General features: G+C 41.4%; 1 protein-coding gene across 3 annotated transcripts in view; it reads right to left on the bottom strand.

Moving 5' to 3' along the window:
* Positions 1-26,377, bottom strand: part of LOC140732055 (uncharacterized) — a 125,599-nt gene that overhangs the window by 46,639 nt on the left and 52,583 nt on the right. For all 3 annotated transcript variants that reach the window (XM_073054178.1, XM_073054180.1, XM_073054179.1), the window contains exons 11-17: positions 20,121-20,189; positions 12,083-12,151; positions 11,876-11,944; positions 6,843-6,911; positions 5,679-5,747; positions 4,567-4,635; positions 2,856-2,924 (exon numbers count right to left, since the gene is read on the bottom strand). In XM_073054178.1, the coding sequence (XP_072910279.1) occupies positions 2,856-2,924; positions 4,567-4,635; positions 5,679-5,747; positions 6,843-6,911; positions 11,876-11,944; positions 12,083-12,151; positions 20,121-20,189 (483 nt within the window). The remainder of the gene's footprint in view (positions 1-2,855; positions 2,925-4,566; positions 4,636-5,678; positions 5,748-6,842; positions 6,912-11,875; positions 11,945-12,082; positions 12,152-20,120; positions 20,190-26,377) is intronic.

Here is a 26,377-nt window from a genome sequence, read left to right as displayed (position 1 = left end):
AGTTAGTCATATAATTGATCCTGTAATGCAATTATATCACTAGAAGAATAATGGTAGCATTGATTAACAAAATTACTAGAAAATCATCTGAATAAAATGGATGTAAGATTGGGATTAAAAGTTAATGCAATGCTTCTAATCATATCTCAGAGAAATAAAATGTTGTGTTACCACAATTATTCCTGCAATTGTGATAACATTACATTTAACATAAAACTGACAGTGCCCTTGATCCTTTTATATATCCTTCAATAGAAATTACAGCTTCTTAATTCCCTTCATATGAAAAATATTTTAACATTTAAATGTTCTTTGTCTATACTCTTTCTTCTTTATGAGGCATTGGCTACCATTGGAGTATAGAACACTACAGCACAAAAATAGGCCCTTTGGCCCATCTAGCCTGTGTCAAACCATTAAATTGTCCAGTCCCATTGACGCACCTGGTCCATAGCTCTTCATAGACCTCCCATATATGTACCTATCCAAATTTCTCTTGAGTATTGTGATCAACCTCACATCCATCAATTATGCTGGCAACTTATTCCAAACTCCCACCACTCTCTGAGTGAAGAAGTTCCCCTTCATGTTCCCCTTAAACATTACACCTTTCACCTTTAACCCATAGCCTCTAATTGTAGTCTCACCCAAACTCAATGCAAAAAGCCTGCTTGCATTAATTCTGTCTATAACCATCGTAATTTTGTATACCTCTATCCTCTTTTGAATAAAGTACTAAACAATTCAACTGTTCCTGATAACTCGGGTCCTCATGTCCCAGTAACATCCTTGTAGATTTTCTCTGTACTCTTTCAATCTTATTGCCATGTTCCCTGCAGGTAGGTGATCAAAACTGCACACAAAACTCTAAATAAGCCTCCACCAACGTCTTATGCAATTTCAACATAACATCCTAATGTCTGTACTCTATATATTGATTTATGGAGGGCAATGTGCTGAAAGCTTTCTATACAACCATATCTACCTGTGACACCACTTTCAAGGAATTATGGACCTGTATTCCCAGATCCCTCTGTTCTACCACAGTTCTCAGTTCCCTACCACTCACTGTGTAAGTCCTACCCTGGTATGTCCTCCCAAAGTGTAACACCTCACATTTGTCTGCTTCAAATTCCATCTGCCATTTTTCAGGCCATTTTGCCAGCAGGTCTAGATTCCACTGCAAGCTTTCATACTTTTCCTTGCTGTCCATTACATTCCCAATCTTGTCGTCATCAACTATATCTAAATCAACGATAAGGATGAACACAACCTGCCAAATCTACAAGATAGGTGGAGGAGTGGGTAGTGTTGAGGAAACAGAGAGACTTAGGTAGTTTAGGGGAATGGGCAAAGAAGTGGCAAATGAAATACAATGTAGAAAAGTGTATGATCATGCACTTTGGTGGAAGAAATAAACAGGCAGACTATTATTTAGATGGGGAGAGAATTCAACATGCGGAAATGCAAATGGACTTGAGAGTCCTTGTGCAAGATACCCTAAAGGTTAACCTCCAGATCAAGTCGATGATGAAGAAGGCGAATGCAATGTTGGCATTCATTTCTAGAAGTATAGAATATAAGAGCAGGGATGTGATGTTGAGGCTCTATGAGGCACTCATGAGACCACACTTGGAGTACTGTGTGCAGTTTTGAGCTCCTTATTTTAGAAAGGATATACAGACATTGAAGAGGGTTCAGAGAAGATTCATGAGAATAATTCCAGGAATGAAAGGGTTACCGTATGAGGAACGTCTGGCAGCTCTTGGGCTGTATTCCCTGGAGGTCAGCAGAATGAGGAGGGATCTCATAGAAGCACTTCAAATGTAAAAAGGCCTGAACAGATTAGATATGGCAAAGTTATTTCCCATGGTAGGGGATTCTAGGCCAAGAAGGCATGACTTCAGGATTGAAGGACGTCAATTTAAAACAGAGATGCAGAGAAATTACTTTAGTCAGAGGGTTGTAAATCTGTGGAATTTGTTGCCATGAGCGGCTGTGGAGGCCAAGTCACCGGGTGTATTTAAGGCAGAGATAGATATGTTCTTGATTAGCCAGGGCATCAAAGGTTATGGGGAGAAGAAAGGGGAGTGGGGATGACTGGAAGAATTGGATCAGCCCATGATTGAATGGTGGAGCAGAATCGATTAGCCAAGTAGCCTACTTCTGCTCCTATATGTTATGATCTTTTGGAAACCTTTTCAATGTTCAAAGGTCTAGACAGCGTAAAGATGGAAAGGATGTTTCCCATGGTGGGGGGGGGGTGTCTAGTACAAGAGGGCACAGCCTCAGGATAGAGTGGCATCCATTAAAACAGAGATGCAGAGAAATTTCTTTAGCCAGAGGATGGTGAATTTGTGGAATTTATTACCACAGGCAACAGTGGAGGCCAGATTGTTTGGTGTATTTAAGGCAGAGTTTGATAGGTTCGTGATTGGAAAACGGCATCAAAAGTTATGGGAAGAAGGTCGAGGAGCAGGGCTGAGGAGGGGGTAAAAGGATCAGACATGATTGAATGGTGGAACAGACTCGATGGGCCACATGGCCTAATATAACTCCTATGTCATATGGTCTTACGGTCAATAGATGACGCCAGCAGATTCGCAGGAGAGGTGTTGCCTCACCTGGAAGGACTGTTTGGGGCCCTGAATGAAGGTAAATGGGCAAGTGCAGCACTTGGGCTGCCTGCAGGGATAAATACTGGGAGGGAGATTAGTGGGGAAAGATGAATGGACAACCTCCCTAACTGGCTTAAGAGACTGTACCTCTATGAATTAAAATAGATCTTGAAGTTTCAAATAAATGAGTAAGCATTCTTAAGAATAATACTGAAAGTGGCAATGGTTTTTATTTACCTTTCGTCCTGGTATACCTTCACCTGCTGGCCCTCTAGGACCCATCAAACCAGGAGATCCTGGTTCTCCCTGCAGAGGTAAAATTTACTCATTACGTGCTGCAAGAGAGGCGCTGATACTAGACAGCTTTATGTTCTTGAATATAACAGGGCTTTGACTTACACATCCTCAGGAGCAGGAAATACCCCACCTTCCACTCCCCTATTACTGCTATGAAGGATAACCAACTAGCTGCAGGTTGTTAGCTGGTGCTTACTACAGGCTGTGGCTATGCTTCTTCAATCATCCAGTGGTGTGCAGGAACTTTTAGATGTTGAAGTACTTTGACTTGACTTCAAGCTTCCTGACAGAACACTTGGTCCCGGAGATTAGCAAGCATTCCACTTAGAGGTGGTTTTACGGTGGGAAAGGGGGAAGATAGGAGCACCCTGTCAGACGGAAGCTATGCAAAGTTATAGTGAGCTACACCTCATTGAAGTCTATATTTTCAGGCAGAAGTAGCCCATTGAACCATGTCCATTGTCCAGCTATTACTCCAAACTTGGGGCAGGACAGGAACAGCTCTGTATCAAGCTCTTTCCACCTGCATTAAACTTATTTTCAATACCTTCTGGATGACTGGCCATTGTTGTATAAGGAAAATCAGCAGCATGCTTTGTTTTAAGAAAGCTATTTAAATTTCACCTCTCTTGCCAGAGGACATTAGGTTAAGCAAAATGTTCAAGAACAAAACGGCAGATGCTCAAAATCCAACACAGGAACAGAAAACACTTGGCAGAACAAACACCACAGGTGGGGAGAGTAACAGAGAAACAGAGAAGTGCACTGAATCAAGCACTCATCATCAAAACTGGAAAATAGGAAACCATTTGTTGAGAGGGGCTGGATACTGAGAATAAAGGGGATGCCTTAAGGGTAATAAAAAACCGGCAGCAAATGTTTGACTGTGAGGTCTTAGGAAGAGACAGAGGAACCTGGTAGGAGCAACACAACGAGTACGGAGCGTTTCAAAAAAAAGTTACACTCCTGATCAGCAGAACTCCATTCCCCCCTTCACCAGCAGATGCATCTCTTAATGCTACTATCACAGTAATGAGCTGGTCAAAACTAAAAGCCAGCTAAAAAAAACAAATTTATAAACCACATAATAGACGAACTACCTCAGTACTTTTTCAGAATCAGAATCGGAATTAGGTTAATATCATTAGCACGTGTTGTGAAATCTGTTAACTAAGTGGCAGCAGGACAAAGCAATACAAAATAATACAGAAAGAAAAAAAGTAAATAAGTAAATCAATTACAGTAAGTGTGTGTGTGTGTATATAATTAAATTAAAATAGTGCAAAAACAGAAATAAAAGGGTGGTAGTGTTCACAGGTTCAATGTCCATTTAGGAATCGGATGGCAGAGGGGAAGAAGCTGTTCCTGAATCACTGAGTGTGTGCCTTCAGGAGTGTGTACCTCCTACCTGATGGTAACAGTGAGAAGAGGACATGTCATGGGTGATGGGGTCCTTAATGATGGACACCACCTTTCTGAGGCACTGCTCCTTGAAGATCTCTTTTTGGATTAATTATTTAATTGCATATATAGTAATTTATGATATTTATGTATTGCAAAGTACTACTGCTGCAAAACAACAAATTTCACAACATAGGCCAGTGATGTTAAACCTGATTCTGATTCTGCTTTAAATGCTCTGTTTTATTACCTTTGGCCCTTGTATGCTATTTCCTTGGGGCCCCTTTGGGCCAGGTAAACCAATCCTTCCAATCGCGCCCTAATAATGTATAAACAGACAACAGAGGCAATTAAAATAACATATTTCCTTGGCCTAGGTGAGATTTTTGGGTCAACTCTGATGCAATATATTGTAACCCTTTGACAAGAGTTTTTACGTTGTTCTTGAATCGGAATAGATAAGGCGGTGGGTTTAATTTCATACAGCATTTTCATTCCAAGTTAGTAACAAATACATTCAATGTATAAGAACAGTGAACTCTTATAATGGTTCAGAAAATCACTCCAGAAATTATCAGTAGCCTGCCATGCTTCCAAGACAAATAAGACACTGTGCAAATTCCTTCTGATTGTGCTTGTTCGCTGGTCTTCGCAGATTCCCTTTTTTGTTTAAAGGGTACCAGTTGAAAACATTTATTACAACAAAAGACTACATGGCTCTGTATGTTTTTCCAAATAACTTCTCAGTTACAATCTGGTGGAAGTTGATTATATTTTTATTTCATTTTTTTGCGATGAATCAATTTTCAGCAGGCTGTTACTGATATATATGAAAGAAATAATATTTTCAATTTCAAAGCTTTCTGATTCTACCACAGGTTTGATTATGTAAATGACTCCGAACAGAAATTGGACTAACATTATTAATTTCCAGAAGTAAGCACAGTTTTAAACAAAAACTTTTCATCCACAGTGAAGACTCTATTCCAGAGGTTCTATTGCAGCTACTATATCACCAAGCTGATTGCCCACTGAATAGTCTTAACAATCAAGAGGAATTTTGCAGAAGCTGTACTAGTTTTCAAGTGGCAACCCTATTTAAGCTTCAGCTTGATCAAAATTCAGTTTGATTGGGTGTTTCCTCTCAGATCCCACAGTCATTGTGATTTCACCGTGAAGTGATTGGAAATATGATTTACTCCAGGCTAAATCTATTTTTGATCATTTATTCTTACATTGATATGTTAACAGTTGGCTGATAATTTCTGATATGCACTGTCCAAATATTAGTTTAGGAAAATGAGTAACAAGGATACAACTATTTAGATATGCAAGGGCTACATTTTGGTTATCAAAACTAACCTTTTCACCAGGATATCCTTTTCCTGGAATTCCAACTGGGCCTGGTGATCCTGGAGGGCCAGTTTCACCCTGAAAATGATATTTCATGTTCAAGTTGTAAGTTTAATTTTATTATCATTCAACCATACACGTGTATACAGCTAAACAAAACATCGTTTTTCTGTGGCAATAATGCAAAACACAGTACGTATAGTCACACACAACACATGTACAGTCCAGCACATACAGTCACATGATAGTGTTAGCACAAGACTCTGAGTGACGTGGCCTGAAGATTGGCATGTTGCCAAAAGCGCAAGGTCCATATTTATGATGTTACTGGCACTATCATAATAAAACAAGCAGTCGTATAAATCTTTGAATAGAAGATGAAAAGTAACTAATGCAGGATGAGAATGTGTCTGTGAGTTGGAGTGTGGGGTCGGGAGGCATTCAGGCAGAGTGTACGTTTGTGCTGGGTGGCAGCCGGCTGTTAAGAAGTATTACAGCCTGGGCCAAGAAGCTGTTACCCAGCCTGACAGCTCTGGTTCTTGTGTTGTGGTACCTTCTGCCAGACAGCAGGAGGTCAAAGAGATTGTGGGAATGACGGGAGGGGTCTTTGGCAATACTGGAGGCACTATGTAAACAGGGCTTCAGAATCAGGTTTAATATCACCGGCAAATGTCGTGAAATTTGCTAACTTTGCAGCAGCAGTCCAATGCAATACATAATAATAGAAAGAATTGTGAATTATTTTAAGTACATATACATAAAATCATTAAATTAAGTAAGTAGTGCAAAAATAGAAACAAACAAAAGTAGTGAGGTGGTGTTCATGGGTTCAATGTCCATTCAGAAATCAGATGGCGGGGGGAAGAAGCTGTTCCTGAATCGTCGAGTGTGCGCAGTCAGTCTTCTGAACCTCAATTCTGATAGTGGCAATGAGGAGAGGCCATGTCCTGGGTGATGGGGGGTGGGGGTGGGGTGGGATGTTCCTTAATACTGCACTCAAGAGATTTTGATTTTGACCACTGCTCAAGTGTTCAAGTGTGGGGTTTTTTTTGGTCAACAAATGGTATCAATGATTTGCTGTTACTACGTATCCCTCCTCCAATTACCATCCTTCTGTGGACACTCAATTGTCAACTCTATTTCTGAAACTGAAAAGCAGAAGAGCAGATTTACCTTTTGTCCGGGAAATCCTCTGCCATCATTTCCTGGATCGCCACGTGGACCTGGCAGCCCTGCTACACCCTAAAATAAAATGGTGTAAATACTTCTGTATTCATAGCAATGCTAGAAGAATTTAGGCAAATGGATTATTACATGACTATTGTATTTGATGTTTGTGGTAATCAAGAATATTAAAATATTGCCTAATTCATAATTTATGTGTGAAATTAAGGAAAACATGTTTATTTATGTAAATGACAAACATTTCAACATTACAGGCAATAGGTGAAAAGAGATCAATAGGCATTTTAAAATAGCCTCTCTACTATGGTGTAATTGTATACCACAGAAATGTAGAAACAGAAAACCATACCCAGTTCACAGCACAATATGAATTTCATAGAATGTTTATAATGCACTCTATTTATAAAATTTGTTGAATGGAATTGATTTTCAGAAGTGGAGTTCAACACACTGCTGCTACTATGAATTGCTAGGCATGTTTTGAAGAGTTGTGTTACTAAATTTAAAACAAACAAGTAAATTGCAATTGATCTGACAAACTATCAAGATTTGTTTACTAAAAGTATTAGGATGATTTCCCTATTTTACTGGGTAAACTTTTAAAATTATGTATGCAGGTTTCCAGCAGATGAGTGAAGCTTCCATGGACTAACCTTTGTGCAGTTAGTTCACTTCTCTGGAAGAGCATTCAGCTTCTGATCACCATCTTTGCCAAACCTAAGCATACTCTTCCCATACAACTTGTACTATTCCAATTGCCACGACAGGAAAATGGAGGAGAAGCAGATCATATTTTTGTGACAGTGCCTCTCAAACTTGAGTGTGTCACCAATTCGAATATGAGGTGTGGCAAGGCATGGGTATATCATGGCATCCATGAAAAACATTGTACCGACTTAGACATATATTGGCATGCCAGGTCAGATATTTGGACCTCTCTCTATACTACCAATTTAAGAGAATCTCTAACACAAGTGTGGTGAACTAGATATACCTGTCTGACTGCTCCTGTGGCTCCTCCCACAGACCCTGCTGACTGCTCCTGTGGCTCCTCCCACGGACCCCTGTGTAGAGGTGACTGTGGGCTGCTGCTCTTCCTCATTTTCCCCAGGATGTAGTGTTGTTTATTCTTCCAGTCAATAAAAGCCAATATCTCGTTTCCTACGTCTCAGTGTGAGTTATTGATGGTGCATCAATTTTATTGACTGGAAGAATAAACAACACTATATTTACAGGTTAAGTCTATCAGGTGGTCGAATCGTTCGCTGCGATCTACGTAGCTCCGGCTGCAATTGCACAGGTGCCGGAGGTGGTGATGGCACAGGAGCCGGAGGTGGCGTTTGCACCGGAGACGGAGAGTGGGTTGGTTCTGTCCCAACTGGAGGTGTCAGGGATCCCTCGCGTGTGTGCGAGGCCCCCGGAATAGACGCGTACGAGATGCCCGGTACATGAGCGTCGTGAGGAGTCTGGGTGTGGCACGGTGTGTGCGGTGTCACCTCAGGTACAGGGTTCATAGTTACCGTGGAATGTTCGGGGTAGTGGTCTGCTGCTCCGGCGGGCGCCAGGTCGCGGACAGAGACCATGTCCTCCCGCCCATCAGGCAAGACCACGTAGGCATACTGGGGATTAGCATGCAGGAGGTGAACCCTCTCGACCAGCGGGGAGTACTTATTACTCCTCGCATGTTTACGTAGCAGCACTGGCCCCGGGGACATCAGCCAAACTGGTAGGGTGGTCCCAGTGACAGACTTCCTGGGAAAAGAGAATAGGCGTTCGTGAGGGGTGGCATTAGTGGACGTACACAACAGGGAGCGGATAGAGTGGAGTGCCTCAGGGAGGACCTCCTGCCATCGGGAGACCGGCAACCCTTTTGACTTAAGGGCTAAAAGTGTGGCCTTCTACACTGTGGCATTCTCTCTCTCCAACTGTCCATTCCCCCGGGGATTGTAACTCGTGGTTCAACTAGTAGCAATGCCCCTAGCTAGCAGGAACCGGTGCAACTCGTCACTCATAAAGGAGGACCCTCTATCACTGTGGATATAGCAGGGATATCTGAACAGAGTGAAGAGCTGGCGCAGGGCTTTTATGACAGACGTGGTAGTAGTGTCGGGGCAGGGAATGGCAAAGGGGAATCGCGAGTACTCGTCAATAATACTGAGAAAATAGACATTGCGGTCGGTGGAGGGAAGGGGGCCCTTAAAGTCAACACTCAGTCGCTCAAAAGGGCGGGTGGCCTTGAGCACAGGTGCAGCGGCTGCTCGGGGAGGGGATCATTGAGCCAAGCACAAGCCCTTGGCGGTCCCAGGTGGTGGTTCTTCGGACTGGGCAGAAAAATAGGATGGTTGTGGACTATAGCCAGACCATCAATAGATTCACGCAGCTTGACCCGTACCCCCTACCCCGCATTGCGGATATGGTCAACCAGATAGCTCAGTACAAGGTGTACTCAACAATAGATCTGAAATCCGCTTATCACCAGCTCCCCATCCGCCCAGAGGACCGCCCCTACACCACCTTCGAGGTGGGTGGCAGGCTCTATTACCTCCTGCATGCTAATCCCCAGTATGCCTACGTGGTCTTGCCTGATGGGCGGGAGGACACGGTCTCTGTCCGCGACCTGGCGCCCGCCGGAGCAGCAGACCACTACCCCGTATACTCCACGGTAACTATAAACCCTGTACCCGAGGTGACACCGCACACACCGTGCCACACCCAGACTCCTCACGACGCTCATGTACCGGGCATCTCGTACGCGTCTATTCCGGGGGCCTCGCACACACGCGAGGGATCCCTGACACCTCCAGTTGGGACAGAACCAACCCACTCTCCGTCTCCGGTGCAAACGCCACCTCGGTTGGGAGACTGTAGGTCTGACACGGTGGTCAGCAGCACAGGGGCGCCGCAGGGAACCGGACTCTCTCCGGTCCTGTTCACCCTGTACACATCAGACTTCCAATATAACTCGGAGTCCTGCCATGTGCAGAAGTTCGCTGATGACACGGCCATAGTGGGGTGTGTCAGGAATGGACAGGAGGAGGAGTATAGGAAACTGATACAGGACTTTGTGAGATGGTGAAACTCAAACTACCTGCGTCTCAATATCACCAAGACCAAGGAGATGGTGGTGGACTTTAGGAGATCTAGGCCTCATATGGAGCCAGTGATCATTAATGGAGAATGTGTGGAGCAGGTTAAGACCTACAAGTATCTGGGAGTACAGTTAGACGAGAAGCTAGACTGGACTGCCAACACAGATGCCTTGTGCAGGAAGGCACAGAGTCGACTGTACTTCCTAAGAAAGTTGGCGTCATTCAATGTCTGTAGTGAGATGCTGAAGATGTTCTATAGGTCAGTTGTGGAGAGCGCCCTCTTCTTTGTGGTGGCGTGTTGGGGAGGAAGCATTAAGAAGAGGGACGCCTCACGTCTTAATAAGCTGGTAAGGAAGGCGGGCTCTGTCGTGGGCAAAGTACTGGAGAGTTTAACATCGGTAGCTGAGCGAAGGGCGCTGAGTAGGCTACGGTCAATTATGGATAACTCTGAACATCCTCTACATAGCACCATCCAGAGACAGAGAAGCAGTTTCAGCGACAGGTTACTATCGATGCAATGCTCCTCAGACAGGATGAAGAGGTCAATACACCCCAATGCCATTAGGCTTTACAATTCTACCACCAGGACTTAAGAACTTTTTAAAAGCTATTATTAATGCTTTTTGAGATAGTGATTTAGATGCATATCATATTTTTTTTTACTGAGTTAAGTATTGTATGTAAGTAGTTTTGCTACAACAAGTGTATGGGACATTGGAAAAAAAGTTGAATTTCCCCATGGGGATGAATAAAGTATCTATCTATCTATCTATCACCACCTCCGGCACCTGTGCCATCACCACCTCCGGCAACCCTTTTGACTTAAGGGCTAAAAGTGTGGCCTTCCACACTGTGGCATTCTCCCTCTCCACCTGGCCATTCCCCCGGGGATTATAACTCGTGGTTCGACTAGTAGCAATGCCCCTAGCTAGCAGGAACCGGCGCAACTCGTCACTCATAAAGGAGGACCCTCTATCACTGTGGATATAGCAGGGATATCCGAACAGAGTGAAGAGCTGGCGCAGGGCTTTTATCGCAGCGAACAATTCCACCACCTGATAGACTTAACCTGTAAATATACTTGGGGACTCTTTTAAAACAAAGGGGGGGTGAATGTGGTGAACTAGATATACCTGTCTGACTGCTCCTGTGGCTCCTCCCACAGACCCTGCTGACTGCTCCTGTGGCTCCTCCCGCGGACCCCTGTGTAGAGGCGACTGTGGGCTGCTGCTCTTCCTCATTTTCCCCAGGATGTAGTGTTGTTTATTCTTCCAGTCAATAAAAGCCGATATCTCGCTTCCTACGTCTCAGCGTGAGTTATTGATGGTGCATCAACAAGTTTACTTACCTTTTTAAGGACATCTAGGGATCCTGCCACATCCGATATTGAGAATCAATTAAAGTCAATTGCTTTGACAACAATTTTGCAATTTTTCCTTTAAGTAGCGATTCTCATGTATTAGCTCACTGAGCTTTACAGAGGCCATTTTAAAGACTGTCAGAAAATTTCATTGAGTTTATACGAGCATGTTCAGTATTTTGAACTCATGGCTAACAACATTAACATATGCTATTCACCAGCGTTGACAGTGTTGCTTCTTTCAGTCTTGATACTCCTTACTGAACCATCCCAGTTCTGAAAAACAGCCCAGTTAATGGGAAACACGAGGAAATCTGCAGATGCTGGAAATTCAAACAACACACCCACAAAATGCTGGTGGAACACAGCAGGCCTATATGGAGAGGCATTTTGGCACCAAGTAAATGGCTGCAAACATAGACCATGACTTGCAAAGTAAAAGGCTGAAAGCAATATATTCATCTGATTTCGCTCCAGGGACTTGTCACTAACTAGGTCATACAAGTTGTGTGTTCATGATAACTCTGCAAAAGTTAAAGAAAACATTTCATTAAAGCTACCACAATACTTGCCTGAGGGCCAGGATAACCATCTCCTTTGGCTCCAGCTGGTCCAGGTAATCCAGGATCTCCATGACGTCCCTAATATAGAGACAATAAAGAGCTGAAATTTACTCCTATTTTAATATATACCAGACATCATTTTAAAAGTAAAATTAAATCAAATATCAAGGATATGCTATCTTCAGACCTATTCATTTTTGTGACAACATCCATTACCTTGGGTCCCGTTAAGCCAACTCCTGGGTCCCCAATAGGACCTTGTGGCCCTGGCGGCCCCCGATCACCCTGCAACAGAAGCAAGTTAGGTATACAGTGATTTTCAAAGAATATAATTTAAATATCAATATGCATGATTCTCTGGTTATCTTGGTGAGCAGATACAACACATAGGGGTTAAAATCCTCAAATTACAAAACACCTAACTGGAGGTTTAGAAACCATTTCTGATGAGTGTTGCATCCATACAATAACACATTTGATTCTCTTAACTCACATATTTCTCTGTATTTTCAGATTATATCTGTCTTTCAAATTAAATTTAATTACATTTGTTCTTTTAAACAGATTTGTTCCAGCACTGGCAGTCATCTTCTCGCTGAGCTTCTGTCGCACAATTTGATCATAGCAGCAGGAAAAATTCAATGTGTTATAACCAACTGGTAAGTTATTGGTCTAGTCAGCTGCTGTATAAACCCTGTCCTTGCCTTCAGAAACCTTTAAAGAACAAAATGAATATTGAGTGAATGAATCAAGAAATACACAAAGCTTTATTTACTTTTGCCAAAATAATGCTATGGCACAAATAAATAATTACGAGTTTATGCGAAGGCCCAGGGCATAACCCGTCTTCGTATGGTTACTTTCATACTGTCGGTATATCCAACACCACATGCATTAGTTTGATTGTACAAGAAAGTTGTGAAGTTGATCAGTGCTCAGGTATCCGAACACATATACTAATTTGATATCCGAGTATACTATTATGATTCCTACTACTACAAAAAATCCGCCCTGAGACAATGCATCTGCCTTATTGGCTGAAACATTTTGAAGACCAGAGTAATGACCATTCTCTCAACCAACAGATCATAAAATTGATTATCTGGTATTTCATTCTATTATTAAATGTAGATCCTTGATATGTACACATTGTTAGCTACATTTGTTTACACATCAATGTAAATATGTAAGTTTGCTTACATATTAATAGTAATTTTCCAAAGTAACTTACTGAGTTTTCTGAGCTATAAAAGGTGGCTACATAAATTATGTTTAACTCCTTGACTAGTTCTCAGTTTTTACCACATCGATATTGACAGTGCTAACAAATGAGCAGAGTTCAAACATTGTCCATATTTTAATTCTGTTGAGTGATCCTTTTCAATGAATGCATATAGCTCAGCTCATTACATTTTCTTTAAGAATGTGACACCTGTATAAAAGTAAGATGGATTCATAGATTTGCTAAGGGAAGAAGTGAGAAATCATCTCAAATCCAATTATATTAATTGTTGTGACAGAGTTTGTAACAAACAAGTCTACAGATTTCCTTGCTGATCTGAGATGACAAATCAGTATATGACACAATAGTTAAATTTAGTAGGACTGTTTTGTAATTATAGGTATATTTCTAGCTGTGCATTTATATTATTACTGAAATAATAATTTCTTTCCATTTCTGGGACAAATAAAATTCAGATACTAGTTCTATGTTTCACTAGCACAATGCAACGCCTAGTTTTGTTCACCCTTTATCCCCTCTAAATAGGAAGTCAGTCTCTGGATAAAACGTTAAGCAAAAGTCAAAAAATTAACTCCTTCAACAGAACATATAGTAATTTTATTGATTGGTTTTGTCCAGGTTATCCTTAATTTGATTTGGAGACATAAGAGACTGCAGATACTGAAATCTGGAACAACACAGTTTGATCTGACCCTATTGGCAATACTCTCACATCTAAGTCACAAGTCTGGGTTTAAGCCACTTCTGGCACAATCATTTTATATTTTTTAGTCAGAAAAATAGCAGCACTGACAATTTCACATTGAAGCATCAATTAGAAGAAGCACTCGGGTCTGGATGTGATTGTAATCTATCATAGCTCATTAGTTGCAGGAAGTTCAGCCTTGTAGATAAATATAAAATGCAGTTGAAATATATGTCAGAATTTTGTGAAAAGGGATAATTTGATATTTCCAGTGCCTGAATCTGTGTTTTAAGCACTTTGCACTTGTGTATTTTTTTGCCTTTGCATTAATCAGTCCAGTTTTGAGCAAAAATGTCTGATTACATAACTTCTCTAAATGCACAAAGGAGCCCAGAATACTCTGGGCACATTCAAGTCACAGTCACCCAGAGTATAATTGCAAGCCCCAGGAATGCCCATTCAGAATTGAGTAGTTTCTCCAAGAACTTCCCTTTTAAGGAGCTCCCTGCCTCATTCTTGGTGAGCTGATTGTGCAATACAAAAAATGTCAGTTTCCTGACACAATCTTCTGTTTGGCCTTTTTTCAGAAATGTTGCTTAGAGCTTGATTGCTGGTGTAGACTCAAACAAAAATTTAAAAATCTCTGCACTAAAGCTGCTTTCCTGCAACTAAGGGAAAATTCTAGTGTGCCTTCAGATCCAGGTGGAACATGAGAACAATTCATTTTTACCTCAGCATTCATTCCCTACGATTCAATATCACCCCCTCTTCACATCAATCATGAGTAATAACCACATCGCCTCAGCATATTCATAACCATAACCTTTAAAATGTGTGTAAGGAAGAAGAAGATCCCAATTAAGGCAAGTGTTGGAACTGGATATATCATATGGCTCAGTACAAGAGCAGCATTAGATTTACTCCAGATGTGTAAGGCTCAGTCCTAGGGCAGCACTAGCCACAAAATTGTCTAAAGTTTGTCCGAGAGCAATGTCACATATAAGCTAATAAAAAAAGTTACTGACAAAGAGTACTTGGGCTAAGGGATCTAATTCTCTGCAACCTTTGCAATATCTTTTATCTCACTTCACGTTCTATTTTTTTGCATCGCCCATTTACTCCCTTTGCTGTCCTGGCTACTGTAGACCTACTTTATAATCCAATATTTCTACTACTTTACCATTATGATGATGATTCAGCACAACTTTACAAGGTGCGAGGAGCTTTCTGAAAGTCAAGAGATCACATAAATAGTTACAGTAAAACTCCACTATCCAATCATTTGGAAATCCTAAGGGTTTCACATTTGCCCTATCAGGATCCCAGTTTCTATGCCCTCTTTCCATTCACTGGAGTCTTGGTTCCCATACACTCTTTGCCCTCACTGAAGCCTTGGTTCTGGGACTCATTTGGAACTGACTACTTCACCGTAAAATGTATTATTCTATTTGGGGTTGGAGTATCAGTAGATTATTATTCTACGGTCCATAAAAATCTGCTAGTCCAGCATCACCAAAGAACGCTGGGTTAATGGCACTTTACTGTACATAATGAAAACTCTGCTTGTTCTGCTCAGGACTCTGCTCTCAACTACTTTCTGTATATTGACAACCGCATTGAACAGAATGGAAGATTTAACTACATTTGCTGTCCTGCTGTACCGGTTCATGTCCAATCTGCCTGCATATTTATAATTCATCTCTGATTCTTCCCTTTCCTTTTTAGATCTCTCAAGGGAGAGACTTGCCACAAACATCTATTATAAACCTAAAGATTCATACAGATATCCACTATACTTCTTCCCACCTTCCCTCCAGTAAGGACTCCATTCCATCCTCCTAGTTCCTCTATATCTATAATAACTGCTCTAAGGTTGAGACTTCCCACACAAGCACTTATGACCCATCTTCCTTTTACCTGTGCTAGTGGCTTCCCCTTTCTTGAGGTCAGATTCCTTGTCTCACTTATTTCTCAACTCCCCCCCTTCCCCCCACCCAGGAAGAAAGTGGTTGCCCTCATACACACTTTTCATCCCATCATTCTTCACATTTTCTGCCATGTTCATCAAGATTCCACCATCAGACACATCTTCTGTTCCCCTTCCCTTTTAGCGTTTTGTGGAGAGTGCTCCCAAAGTTGCTCCTTGGTCCATTCCAAAAACCATTCTCCATCCTGCAGCATTTTCCCATACAAATACAGCAAACACTGCATCTGTGCTTTCACCTGTCTCCTCCTGCCCTCCAGGTACTTGGGAGAAGAAGTGATTCACTTGTATTTCTGCCATTCTAGTGCATTTCACAATCTGCTCTCCTTAATCTTGGAGAAATCAAATACAGCAGGGTGATTTAAGTTCAGCCTCCAGCAGCAAACCTGAGCAACCTGTTGCCCGCCTCTTCAATTATCCACCCTCTTCTGTACGATTTTACTAAAGACCAGCACTAGCTTGAGGCTAAACACCTCATCTTTTGGGCACGTTGTGACCTTCATAACAATTTCTTTAACAGTAAATAACCCACTTCCTCTAGTGGTGGGGCTCATCAACAAAATTGATGAAACAATGTACAGGGAGGAGGTTAAATGCCTAGAGAGCTGGTGCAGTGACAACAACTTAATGCTTAATGTCACCAAAACCAAGGAGATGATCGTCAATTTCAGACGGTCTCAGCCTGAGCACACACCCCTCAGCATCAGCGGCTCCACAGTGGAGAGAGTGGAAAACATCAAGTTCCTTGGGGTGCAGATCTCGGACAATCTCACCTGGTCCAGGAACAGCACTGGGATTGTGAAACAGGCCCAGCAGAGATTGCACTTTCTGAGGAAACTTAAACAAGCACCACTCCCCACTAACATCTTAACTACATTCTACAGAGGCATGGTTGAGAGTGTGCTGACCTTTTGCATCACAGCCTGGTACTCCAGCTGCAGTGCTGCCGACAAAAAAGCCTTGCAGAGGGTGGTTAGGGGAGCAGAGAAGTTATTGGGGTCTCCCTACCTTCTGTCCAAGACCTCTTTCAGAGTTGATGTCTCCAGAAGACACAGTACATCATTAAAGACCCCTCACACTCTCTCCATGAACTGTTTGTTCTTCTGCCATCAGGTAAACATTACAGGAGCATCAAAACTAAAACCACAAGGCTACTAAACAGCTTCCTCCCACAGGCAGTCAGACTGCTAAATAGCTGCTCTACCTGACTCTGCTTTGGACACTTTTAACTTGCACTGGACACTTATAACTTGTTTTTAACTGTGTGGTAAACTATGTGTATACCTGTCTGGACACGCCCCTCTGCTGACTGTTCTGTGGCTCCTCCCACAGACCCCTGTTTAAAGGCGATTGGAGGCACTGCTCCTCCCTCAGTCTCCAAGATGTTGTGGTCACGTTTGCAGCTAATAAAAGCCTATCTTTTGCCTCCCGTCTCTGAGAGTTATTGATGGTGCATCAAACTGACATGTGGCTGTTGTGTTTTACTATTTATTGTTATGTTTATTATTTAGTGTTGCGTCTGTTATGTTATGATTGCACTGCTCCTGGGAAACGCTGTCTCATTCTGCCCTGCAGAGCCGATGTACGGTTAGAATGACAATAAAGTTTTTGAATCTTTAATCTTTAAATGGAAATATTAGCTTTAAGATATTCATCAGTGACAATAGGCCTGACCTTTGTCTCTCCAATGTCATATAAAGATTAGCTATATGCAACATGCCACACATTTCTTTGTCATTCTCTAACATTCCCATAACATCTCATGCCCTGGCCTGACCTTATCACATATATTCTCTTTTCTCTTGCTCATCCCTTCCTCCAACATAACATAATTTCTTCTCTCTTTCCCAGTACTGATAAAAGGACTCCAATCCGAATATTAACTATTTTATTCTTTCCACATATGCTGCCTGATGTGCATTTCCAGCACATTTCTCTCTCTAACCTTGCTTCAGATCTTTTTCAGCATGTCAATTTCATTTTTGATTTTCTGTCCTTAAATATTCTACTTCATTTCTTTTCACATTCAAACGCTTCGTCAAAGCTACTTCTTTCTGATGGAATTTTTGCTTTCAGTTATACATCCCTAATTTCTAACTACTGCCCAATGAATTAGACACCACTTTATGAAGCGTAGGAGCCGTCCCTGATAATTGTGGAGAGTGAGCCGTTTCAAGTTCCTGGGTGTCAAGATCTCTGAAGATCTAACCTGGTCCCAACATATCAAAGCCGTTATACTTCATTAGGATTTTGAAGAGATTTGGTATGTCAGCAAATACAGTCAAAACTTTCTATAGATAGACCATGGAGAGCATTCTGACAGGCTGCATCACTGTCCGGTATGGAGGGGGGCTACTGCACAGGATCAAAAGAAGCTGCAGAAGGTTGTAAATCTAGTCGGCTCCATTTTGAGTACTAGCCTACAAAGTACCTAGGACATCTTCAAGAAGCGGTGTCTCAGAAAGGCAGTGTCCATTATTAAAGACCTCCAGCACCCAGGACATGCATGCCCTTTTCTCTCTGTTACCATCAGGTAGGAGGTACAGAAGCCTGAAGGCACACACTCAGTGATTCAGGAAAAGCTTCTTCCCCTTTGCCATCCGATTCCTAAATGGACATTGAACCCTTGGACACTACATCACTTTTTTAAAGTATGTTATTTCTGTTTTTTGCACTATTTTTAATCTATTCAATATACATATACTGGAATTGATTTATTTATTTTTTATTATTGTTTTTTTTCTTCTTTTTCTATATAATGCATTGCATTGAACTCTTGCTGCTAAACTAACAAATTTCATGACACATGCCGGTGGTAATAAACCGGATTCTGATTCCTGTTATAATAGGGGTCGGGAAATTGAATAGACCAGGCTGACATCACCAGCTCCACTCTTTGCCTCAAATTATAACCAGAACTTGTTTAGCAACACACCAATGTGATATTGACACTGTCAAAAATGTGGTGGTCAGCTTTCGTTTATAAGGCTGAGCTGTACTCACAATCAGTGGCAATTTTATTAGATACACCTTACAGCAGTTCATTAATATAAATATCTAATCAGCAAAGCACGTGTGAGCAACTCAGTGCAAACACAGTAAAGACGTTCAGTTGTTCAGGCCAAGCATCAGAATGGGGAAGAAACATGATCTAAGTGATGTTGATTATGGAATGATGGCTGGCGTCACACTGGATGGTTTGAGTATCTCCTGGGATTTCACGCACAACAGTCTCTAGTTTACAGGGAATGATGTAAAAAAAAACAAAAAAAAATCTCATGAGTGGCAGTCCTGTGGAAGAAAATACTGTGTTAATGAGATACCTCAGAGGAGAATGGTCAGACTGGTTCCCAAGCTGACAGAAAGGTGATAGTAACTCACATAACCACGTGTTACAACAGTGGTGTGCAAAAGAGCATCTCTGAATGCACAAGACGTTGAATTTGGAGTGGATGGTCCACAGCAACAGAAGACCATGAACAGAGACTCAAGTACAGGAGGTATCTAATAAAGTGGTCACTGAGTATATATGGCTGATTTCAAATAAATCTAAAATATTTCTGGCCAAATTCCATAGGGAAGTGAACACATAAAATGAGAGTTTAAGTCATGTAGCCAAAATGAATATCTCTTACTTTCCTTTGAATGTGTAGCAGAATAACTCCTATCTTGACATAAGGATTCACCTTGAAAGAACTCAAGCAGTTCAGGTCATTTAAAGTACTTCTCCTACATGAAAAATAAGTATTTGGAAAGCAATTTCCACATGACTGAACTTATGTCAATTAAAATTTTCAGGGATGGATAAGATTAACAAGGGAAATAGAACAAAGGCTGTAAATGGATTGGAGATCAGCCATGAACTAACTGAACATTGGACTAGCTCAAAGGGCTGAATGCATTTCTATTTCTGCAAAGTGTCTCTGTTATTAAGGTAAACATGAAAACACAGGGAACAGCACATCTCCAGTCTCCCAGCTGAGAGCCTCAGTTTATTAGCGTTACTGTAGGACTAGCAGCTTTAGAACCACACACACCTGACTACTTACTTCCAACTGACATTGCTCGATTGTTACAGAGGTGTTACCTAATGAGCCACCATTTTGATCTGTCCACCACAGGCTCCCTATTTGAACGCTGAGATTTCAACTTAAGACACTTTCAGGGTAATTTTCAAGTTCTCTCTTAGTTTCAAAGTTCCCAAAACTGATCCAGTAGTATTATGCACCAACTCTAAAGGCATTCTATGACAGTGGAGACAGTTTTGGTTGACTAAGACTGTCTTCATTGCCATAGAATGCCTTCACTCTGAAAGCATTTTAACAGATTGATCTGGTTTTACCTTTGGTCCTGCAATCCCTTTTCCTGCAGGTCCAGGTAATCCAACCTCACCACGCAGACCAGGCTCCCCCTGTAATTGGAAGGAAATGAGGTCATTACAGTGCTTTCAAACCTTTAGCAAACTCAAACTCAAAGCAGATTCAAGCTGTAGACAGCTCAATAATGGAAACTTGAAAACAGCCGTATTTTCCACAGACAGTAATTATGAATTGCTTTGATTTGGTCACAGCAATCAGCGCTGCTGCCTCAGACTCTCAGGACCCCAAGTCAGGAGTGTAGACTGTGCAGTTCGTGTGTTCTCTCTATGACTGTGCTCCATTGGGTGGTACAGTTTTCTCAAGTCAAGTCAAGTCACTTTTATTGTCATTTCGAACATAACTGCTGGTACAGTACATAGTAAAAATGAGACAACGTTTTTCAGGACCATGGTGTTACATGAAACAGTACAAAAACTACACTGAACTATGTAAAAAACAACACAGAAAAAAAAAACTACACTAGACTACAGACCTACCCAGGACTGCATAAAGTGCACAAAACAGTGCAGGCATTACAATAAATAATAAACAGGACAATAGGGCAGTAAGTTGATGTCAGTCCAGGCTCTGGGTATTGAGGAGTCTGATAGCCTGGGGGAAGAAACTATTACATAGTCTGGTCGTGATAGCCTGAATGCTTCAGTGCCTTTTCCCAGACGACAGGAGGGAGAAGAGTTTGTATGAGTGGTGCGTGGTCCCATCTCCCATTGGTTCCTGTAAATTAACCTTTAATATAGTGGCAAAAAAGTCAAAGGGAATTTGAAGTGCATGCGAGAACAAAAGAGCTTCTGCATTCTTCCAGAGATGGTGCGGCTTTCCTCCAAGAGCTGCACTTTCCTCCCACATCGCAAAGATGTACCGGTGGACTGACTGACCTTTACAAATTTCACCAGGCGCAGATGGGAAGCTAGAGAGTCTGGGATAATTGATAGACATGTGAAAGACAACAGGTTACAGGGAAGTGTGGGGGACCGCACTGAATGGATTACTTTCAGAATCAATGTAGACTAGATGGACTAACTGGATTAGTTCCACAGCTATGAGATTTGATAAAGTTGTGGGACTACAGGGAAATAAAGAGAGGAGGAATGGAACTGAGGGAATTTTTCCTAGTGTTGGGATGAACCTGATAGACCAAATGGCCTCCTTCTATATTAAAATTAATAATTACCCCACAAAACGCAGCTTTCTGTGTTTCCTTTCGTAAATTTATCCAAAAGCCATGTTAAGAGTTTAGTAATTTCATTAACATAAAAAATGAATTTACCCCATTTATTAAATAATGTCTATCATATAGAATTGAACAGAATGAAGTTTTATAGTATGAACATGCAAGCAATTAGAAAACGTCTTAATAATATTTGCGTGTCTTTCATCTCCCATTTTTCCCATTAGCCATTAACTACTACTGATCTCTACACCATCATTCATGCAATCCACCATCATTTAGGTTCTTCACCTCCTGTTTTTGACCTTTCTGGGTTACAATAGACCATTTGGACAAAATACTAGATTCATGGCATATACTGTACAATACAGAAACATGCCCTTTGGCTGAACTCAAGGTGTCCCTAAGACTATCCCATCTGTCTGGGTTTGGCCCGTATCCCTCTAAACCTTCCCTATCCAGAAGGTGACTAGGAATTGGATGAATTGTGTAGCAGGTGTATTATTAACTGAGAACAGATTGTCCATCTAGTTTGTTGTCAAACATCCTGAAGTTGTTGCTGACCATTCAAAACAATTAATATCCATTCAAAATCAATAACAGATCATGTGGAAAATCTGATTTATGGAAAGTCTCACGTTACCTCTTTCCTCACAAGCATACCACGCATTGCACCTCATTTTCTCATTCTGATTCCTGCTCACAAAATGATATTTTTTGAAAGAAATCTATTTAATTTGTATCTTAATTAGCCAACATATATCAGCAAATCCATATTCTTCATGAATTAACTTCACAGCTTGAAAGTGCATACGTTGAATGATTTCTTAAACTAATGTTGAATGTACTGCCCTTCAACTCCATCTTCAGGTTCTGATCACAAGCAGAAATAGCTGGTCAAGGCCTACAGCTTTTCAACCCAAAAAACCAATTCATATTTCATTTAACTTCCACTGGGAATCTGCAGACTTCACCAATAACTCCACAACATCTGGCCTCTATTCTGTCAGCTAATCTGTTTGCCATTTATCAGATCAACGCTGCCATACATTTTGTACATTCTAACAAATGGAACTTTACACATTGATTTATGTGTTTGTTGTTCAGTCATTAAGTTGAGTTCAACTCTTTGTGACCTTAGGGACTCTTGCACACCAAGCCTTCTTGTTGGAAACTGCCTCTCTAAGATCCCCCAAGGTCATATGCATTGTCTGAGTAATATTATCTATCCATCGTAGCCGCTATTGTCCTCTCCTTCTTTACATTCTATTTTACCTAACGTGAGAGACTTCTCCAAGGAATCCTGTCTTCTCATGATGTGGCCGAAATATCTGAGCTCTTGTCTCGTAATCAAGCCTCCTAGTGAGCAGTCTGGCTGTATTTCTTCAAGTATTGACTTGTTGGATCTTCTTGCTGTCCAACGAACTCTTAACACCTTCCTCCAGCATCCAATAATTTATAGTACAGCAGAATTGCACTTAACCAATAACTACATGCCAGGAACCCGCTCAGCCTGCTTCTTGATATCAAGGATGACCCGGTTTCACTCCGGTCCTGAGAGTTTGAAGGCGACTATTGAGCTGAATGTGGAATCACAGATTTTGAGGGTGAGAAGTTAGGGAACTGAGGCATGTTCGCTGTTGTTAATGCTGGGTTTCTGTCTGCTCCCAATGCACAGGTTTGAGATTCTCAGTGCCATCCCAAATGCTCCTCCATTGTGAGCTATCATTGGTCAGGGTCCCCTAGGAGTCAATGGAGATCTTGCATTTTTCCCAAGGATTTTGGTTTTGTGGATATCCTTGAATGGTGTCTTCAGTCCATCTGTTGAAAATGTCATACCCTGACCTAAGAAGCCAATTTGAGTTTCACTGGGGATGGTGACTCGGAAGAGGACACTGATATTGATTCAGAGAGAAACAAGAGACTGCATGTGTTCGAATCTGAAACAACAAACAATCTGTTGGAGAAATTCAGCAGGTTGAGTAATATCGCTGGAGAAAAGAAATTAATAACAGTTCAGATTGAAACCCTACATGAGGACCCTGATTTTTGTTCACGTGCTTTTAGTGGATTTGAAGAGTTTTGTAGAAACAGCATTAGTGACAATTCTCCAGTGCTTTGGGTTGATAGCTTAAGTCTCTGACATACAAAGGAGGAGAAGCGTCTTTGCTGTCCAGTAGACCTTGGATTTTGTGCTAGGTATTCAAATACCTCTTTCCTCGAATAGCCAAAAAACTCTTCTAGAGCACTGGAAGTGACAGAAAGTTTAATCATCATTGACTGCCTTTGCTTAGAAATGATTCCCAGTAATATAATTTTCATGGTTGAAAGGTTTCGAATGACAGTCACTCGCCACAGAAATTATTTTGTTTTATTTTATTTAGAGGTAGAGTGAAGAACAGGCCCTTCCAGCCCAACAAGCCACACTGCCCAGCAACCCCCTATTTAACCCTAGCCTAATCACAGGATGGTGTTGGCGCGTGGCCAAGTGGTTAAGGCATCAGTCTAGTGATCTGAAGGTCACTAGTTTGAGCCTTGGCTGAGGCTGCGTGTGTGTCCTTGAGCAAGGCACATAACCACACATTGCTCTGCGACGACACCGGTGCCAAGTTGTATGGGTCCTAGTGCCCTTCCCTTGGACAACATTGGTGGCGTGGAGAGGGGAGGCTTGCAGCTTGGGCAACTGCCAGTCTTCCATAAAAAAAAACCTTGCCCAGGCTTGCACCCTGGAAACTTTCCAAGGCGCAAATCCATGGTCTATCGAGACTAACGGAGGACTACCTACCTAATCATAGGATGATTTACAATTAACCTACTACCTGGTATGTCTTTGGACTGTGGGAGGATACAGGAGCACCTGAAGGAAGCCCATGCACTCACGGGAAGAACTTACAAACGTCTTACAGATGGTTCCAGAATTGAACTCCGAACTCCGTCACCCTGAGCTGTGAGAGTATCACGCTAACCACTGTACTAGGTGGCACCCCATCCAGACTCTATCCTGCTCTTGTAGCCACATATAGCTGTCTAATAATTACCCCTGTAATATTAAAGACTCTGTGATGCCAATGGCAGTGAAGATTGTGGGTAGACGGTTAAACTCTCCAAAGATGGAGATAGTCACTAGATGACTCTTCAGTGGCATAACATTTTTGCCACTTATCAGTCTGTGCTGGACAGGTGTCTAAGTCTTCTTATATGCAAGTATGAACTAGGTCATTCTTTGAGGAATTGGACACTGTGTAACGATCAGCAAACACAGCTACTTCTGACTTTACAATGCAAGAAATGACAATGATAATTATGATGATATTTGGACTGAAGACACTGACCAATGAACTGCTAAGCAAGTCAATGTCTTCAATCTAAGATGATTAGACTCCAAAATACACCAAAATTCTTTTTTACATTGAGTGTGATTCTAGTTGATTCATTTTTATTATGATTTCTCATTACTATAAGAAGTTACATTTTGCCTTGACATTAGGGGACTAATATCGACATCCTTTTTAGATTTCAGCTCCTTAGGATTAAGGCTAAAGTGATGTGTGGAACCACTTGATCCTCTAGCACCCATGAAGAGATTCCTAATAAAAATTGCACAACATTGTCATTTAGAATGTTTGGCCATTTCTCAGGCACTTCACGCACCTTTTCACTGAACTCTAATTGACAATTGCATATATCCAGGACTTTTTATTGTCACTATCAGCTCTACAGGTTTAGTTCCACAGCTACCACAAAGGGCACATATTGTGAAGCTGAGACAATCCTCTTACATTTGTATCTATCATCCAGTAGAAATGCTACCACTGACTATGGTTTGATTTCTTTATTTGCAGTCTTAGTTTCCCTAAGTTGTCAGAAAGCTCCTTTGTTACACCATAAAAGACTGTCAACAAGGAAGATCCTTTCATAATCGGCACTATTGCTTGCTTTTATCATTTTATCTCTGTACAGATGTTCCAGGATATTATCATTACTTTAGAATTTAATTCAAAATGGATGACCTTATATTTTCCTACCACAGAAGAAAAAAATCAATAGCAGCTGCCTTGCTGCAATTCTTGGCATCATTCCAGTAATTCCGCTGACTTCTGTAGCATTTTATAATTCATATAATTTCTATAATTTCCTGTCTTATTCCCTAAAAATTCCTGCAATGCATTTTATCAAGTCCCTCAGATTTATTCACCCTAAATTTACAAAACTCTTCACTAGTCACATTGACTCTGAAGTGAGATCAGTATTGTGCCTTTCACCTGCAACATGTTCTAGTTTCCTTTCCAGAAGAAATAAATCAGACGTTTCCCTTGTGGTAAAATCTGAAGCCAAAAAACTTCTCCGTTGCTTCAGCAGCATGTGCACCATCTGGTGACATATCCTCATCCAAGTGCACCATGAGAGGCTCTGCTCTCCACCTTTGTTTTGGACTCGTATCACTGAAACCCTTCTCACTGAACTTACATGAGGGAATTGCATACAGAATTACTGTTTCCTTCAGTCTCATTGTTAAGATGGTAAGCACTCTTCTGATTTCATCCCACTGCCCCATCTCCCTTACTCATCTCCCATCAGAACTCAACAGCCCTGTAACGAATGTTGTAAGGAAAGTATTAATATACCATGGAAACTGCAAGCAAGGTGATGGAATAATAGAGTATTTTTCCCCCACACATCAAAGGGCCAGAATGCAATCCAAGCACTTCGCACACCTTAATTCAGCATTAGGTCATTTGGACTACTGAAATCCTTTTTGCCCAATGTTCTGATAAATGTTCCTATTGATTATGCACTGGGTGCAAATTATCTGTATTGTCTGGGCCTACTGTGGGAGGTGGTGAGTAATTTGTGCTTCCAGTTAACTTCATATAAGATGCCATTATTAACATAATTATATATGAACATCTGTTTCAAATGAGCTTTATTAAATTGTGCATGACTTGCTAAGCAGGTCATTATCTAACTTTGTTCAATTAGGGAGAGAGCAGCCAATAGAATTAAACATTAAAAACTCAGTTAAATAGGGTCACAGTGCTGTCTCAAACCTCC

This window comes from Hemitrygon akajei, chromosome 8 (assembly GCF_048418815.1).
Source record: "Hemitrygon akajei chromosome 8, sHemAka1.3, whole genome shotgun sequence".
Lineage (NCBI taxonomy): Eukaryota > Metazoa > Chordata > Chondrichthyes > Myliobatiformes > Dasyatidae > Hemitrygon > Hemitrygon akajei.
This window is presented reverse-complemented; position numbering and strand designations above follow the sequence as displayed.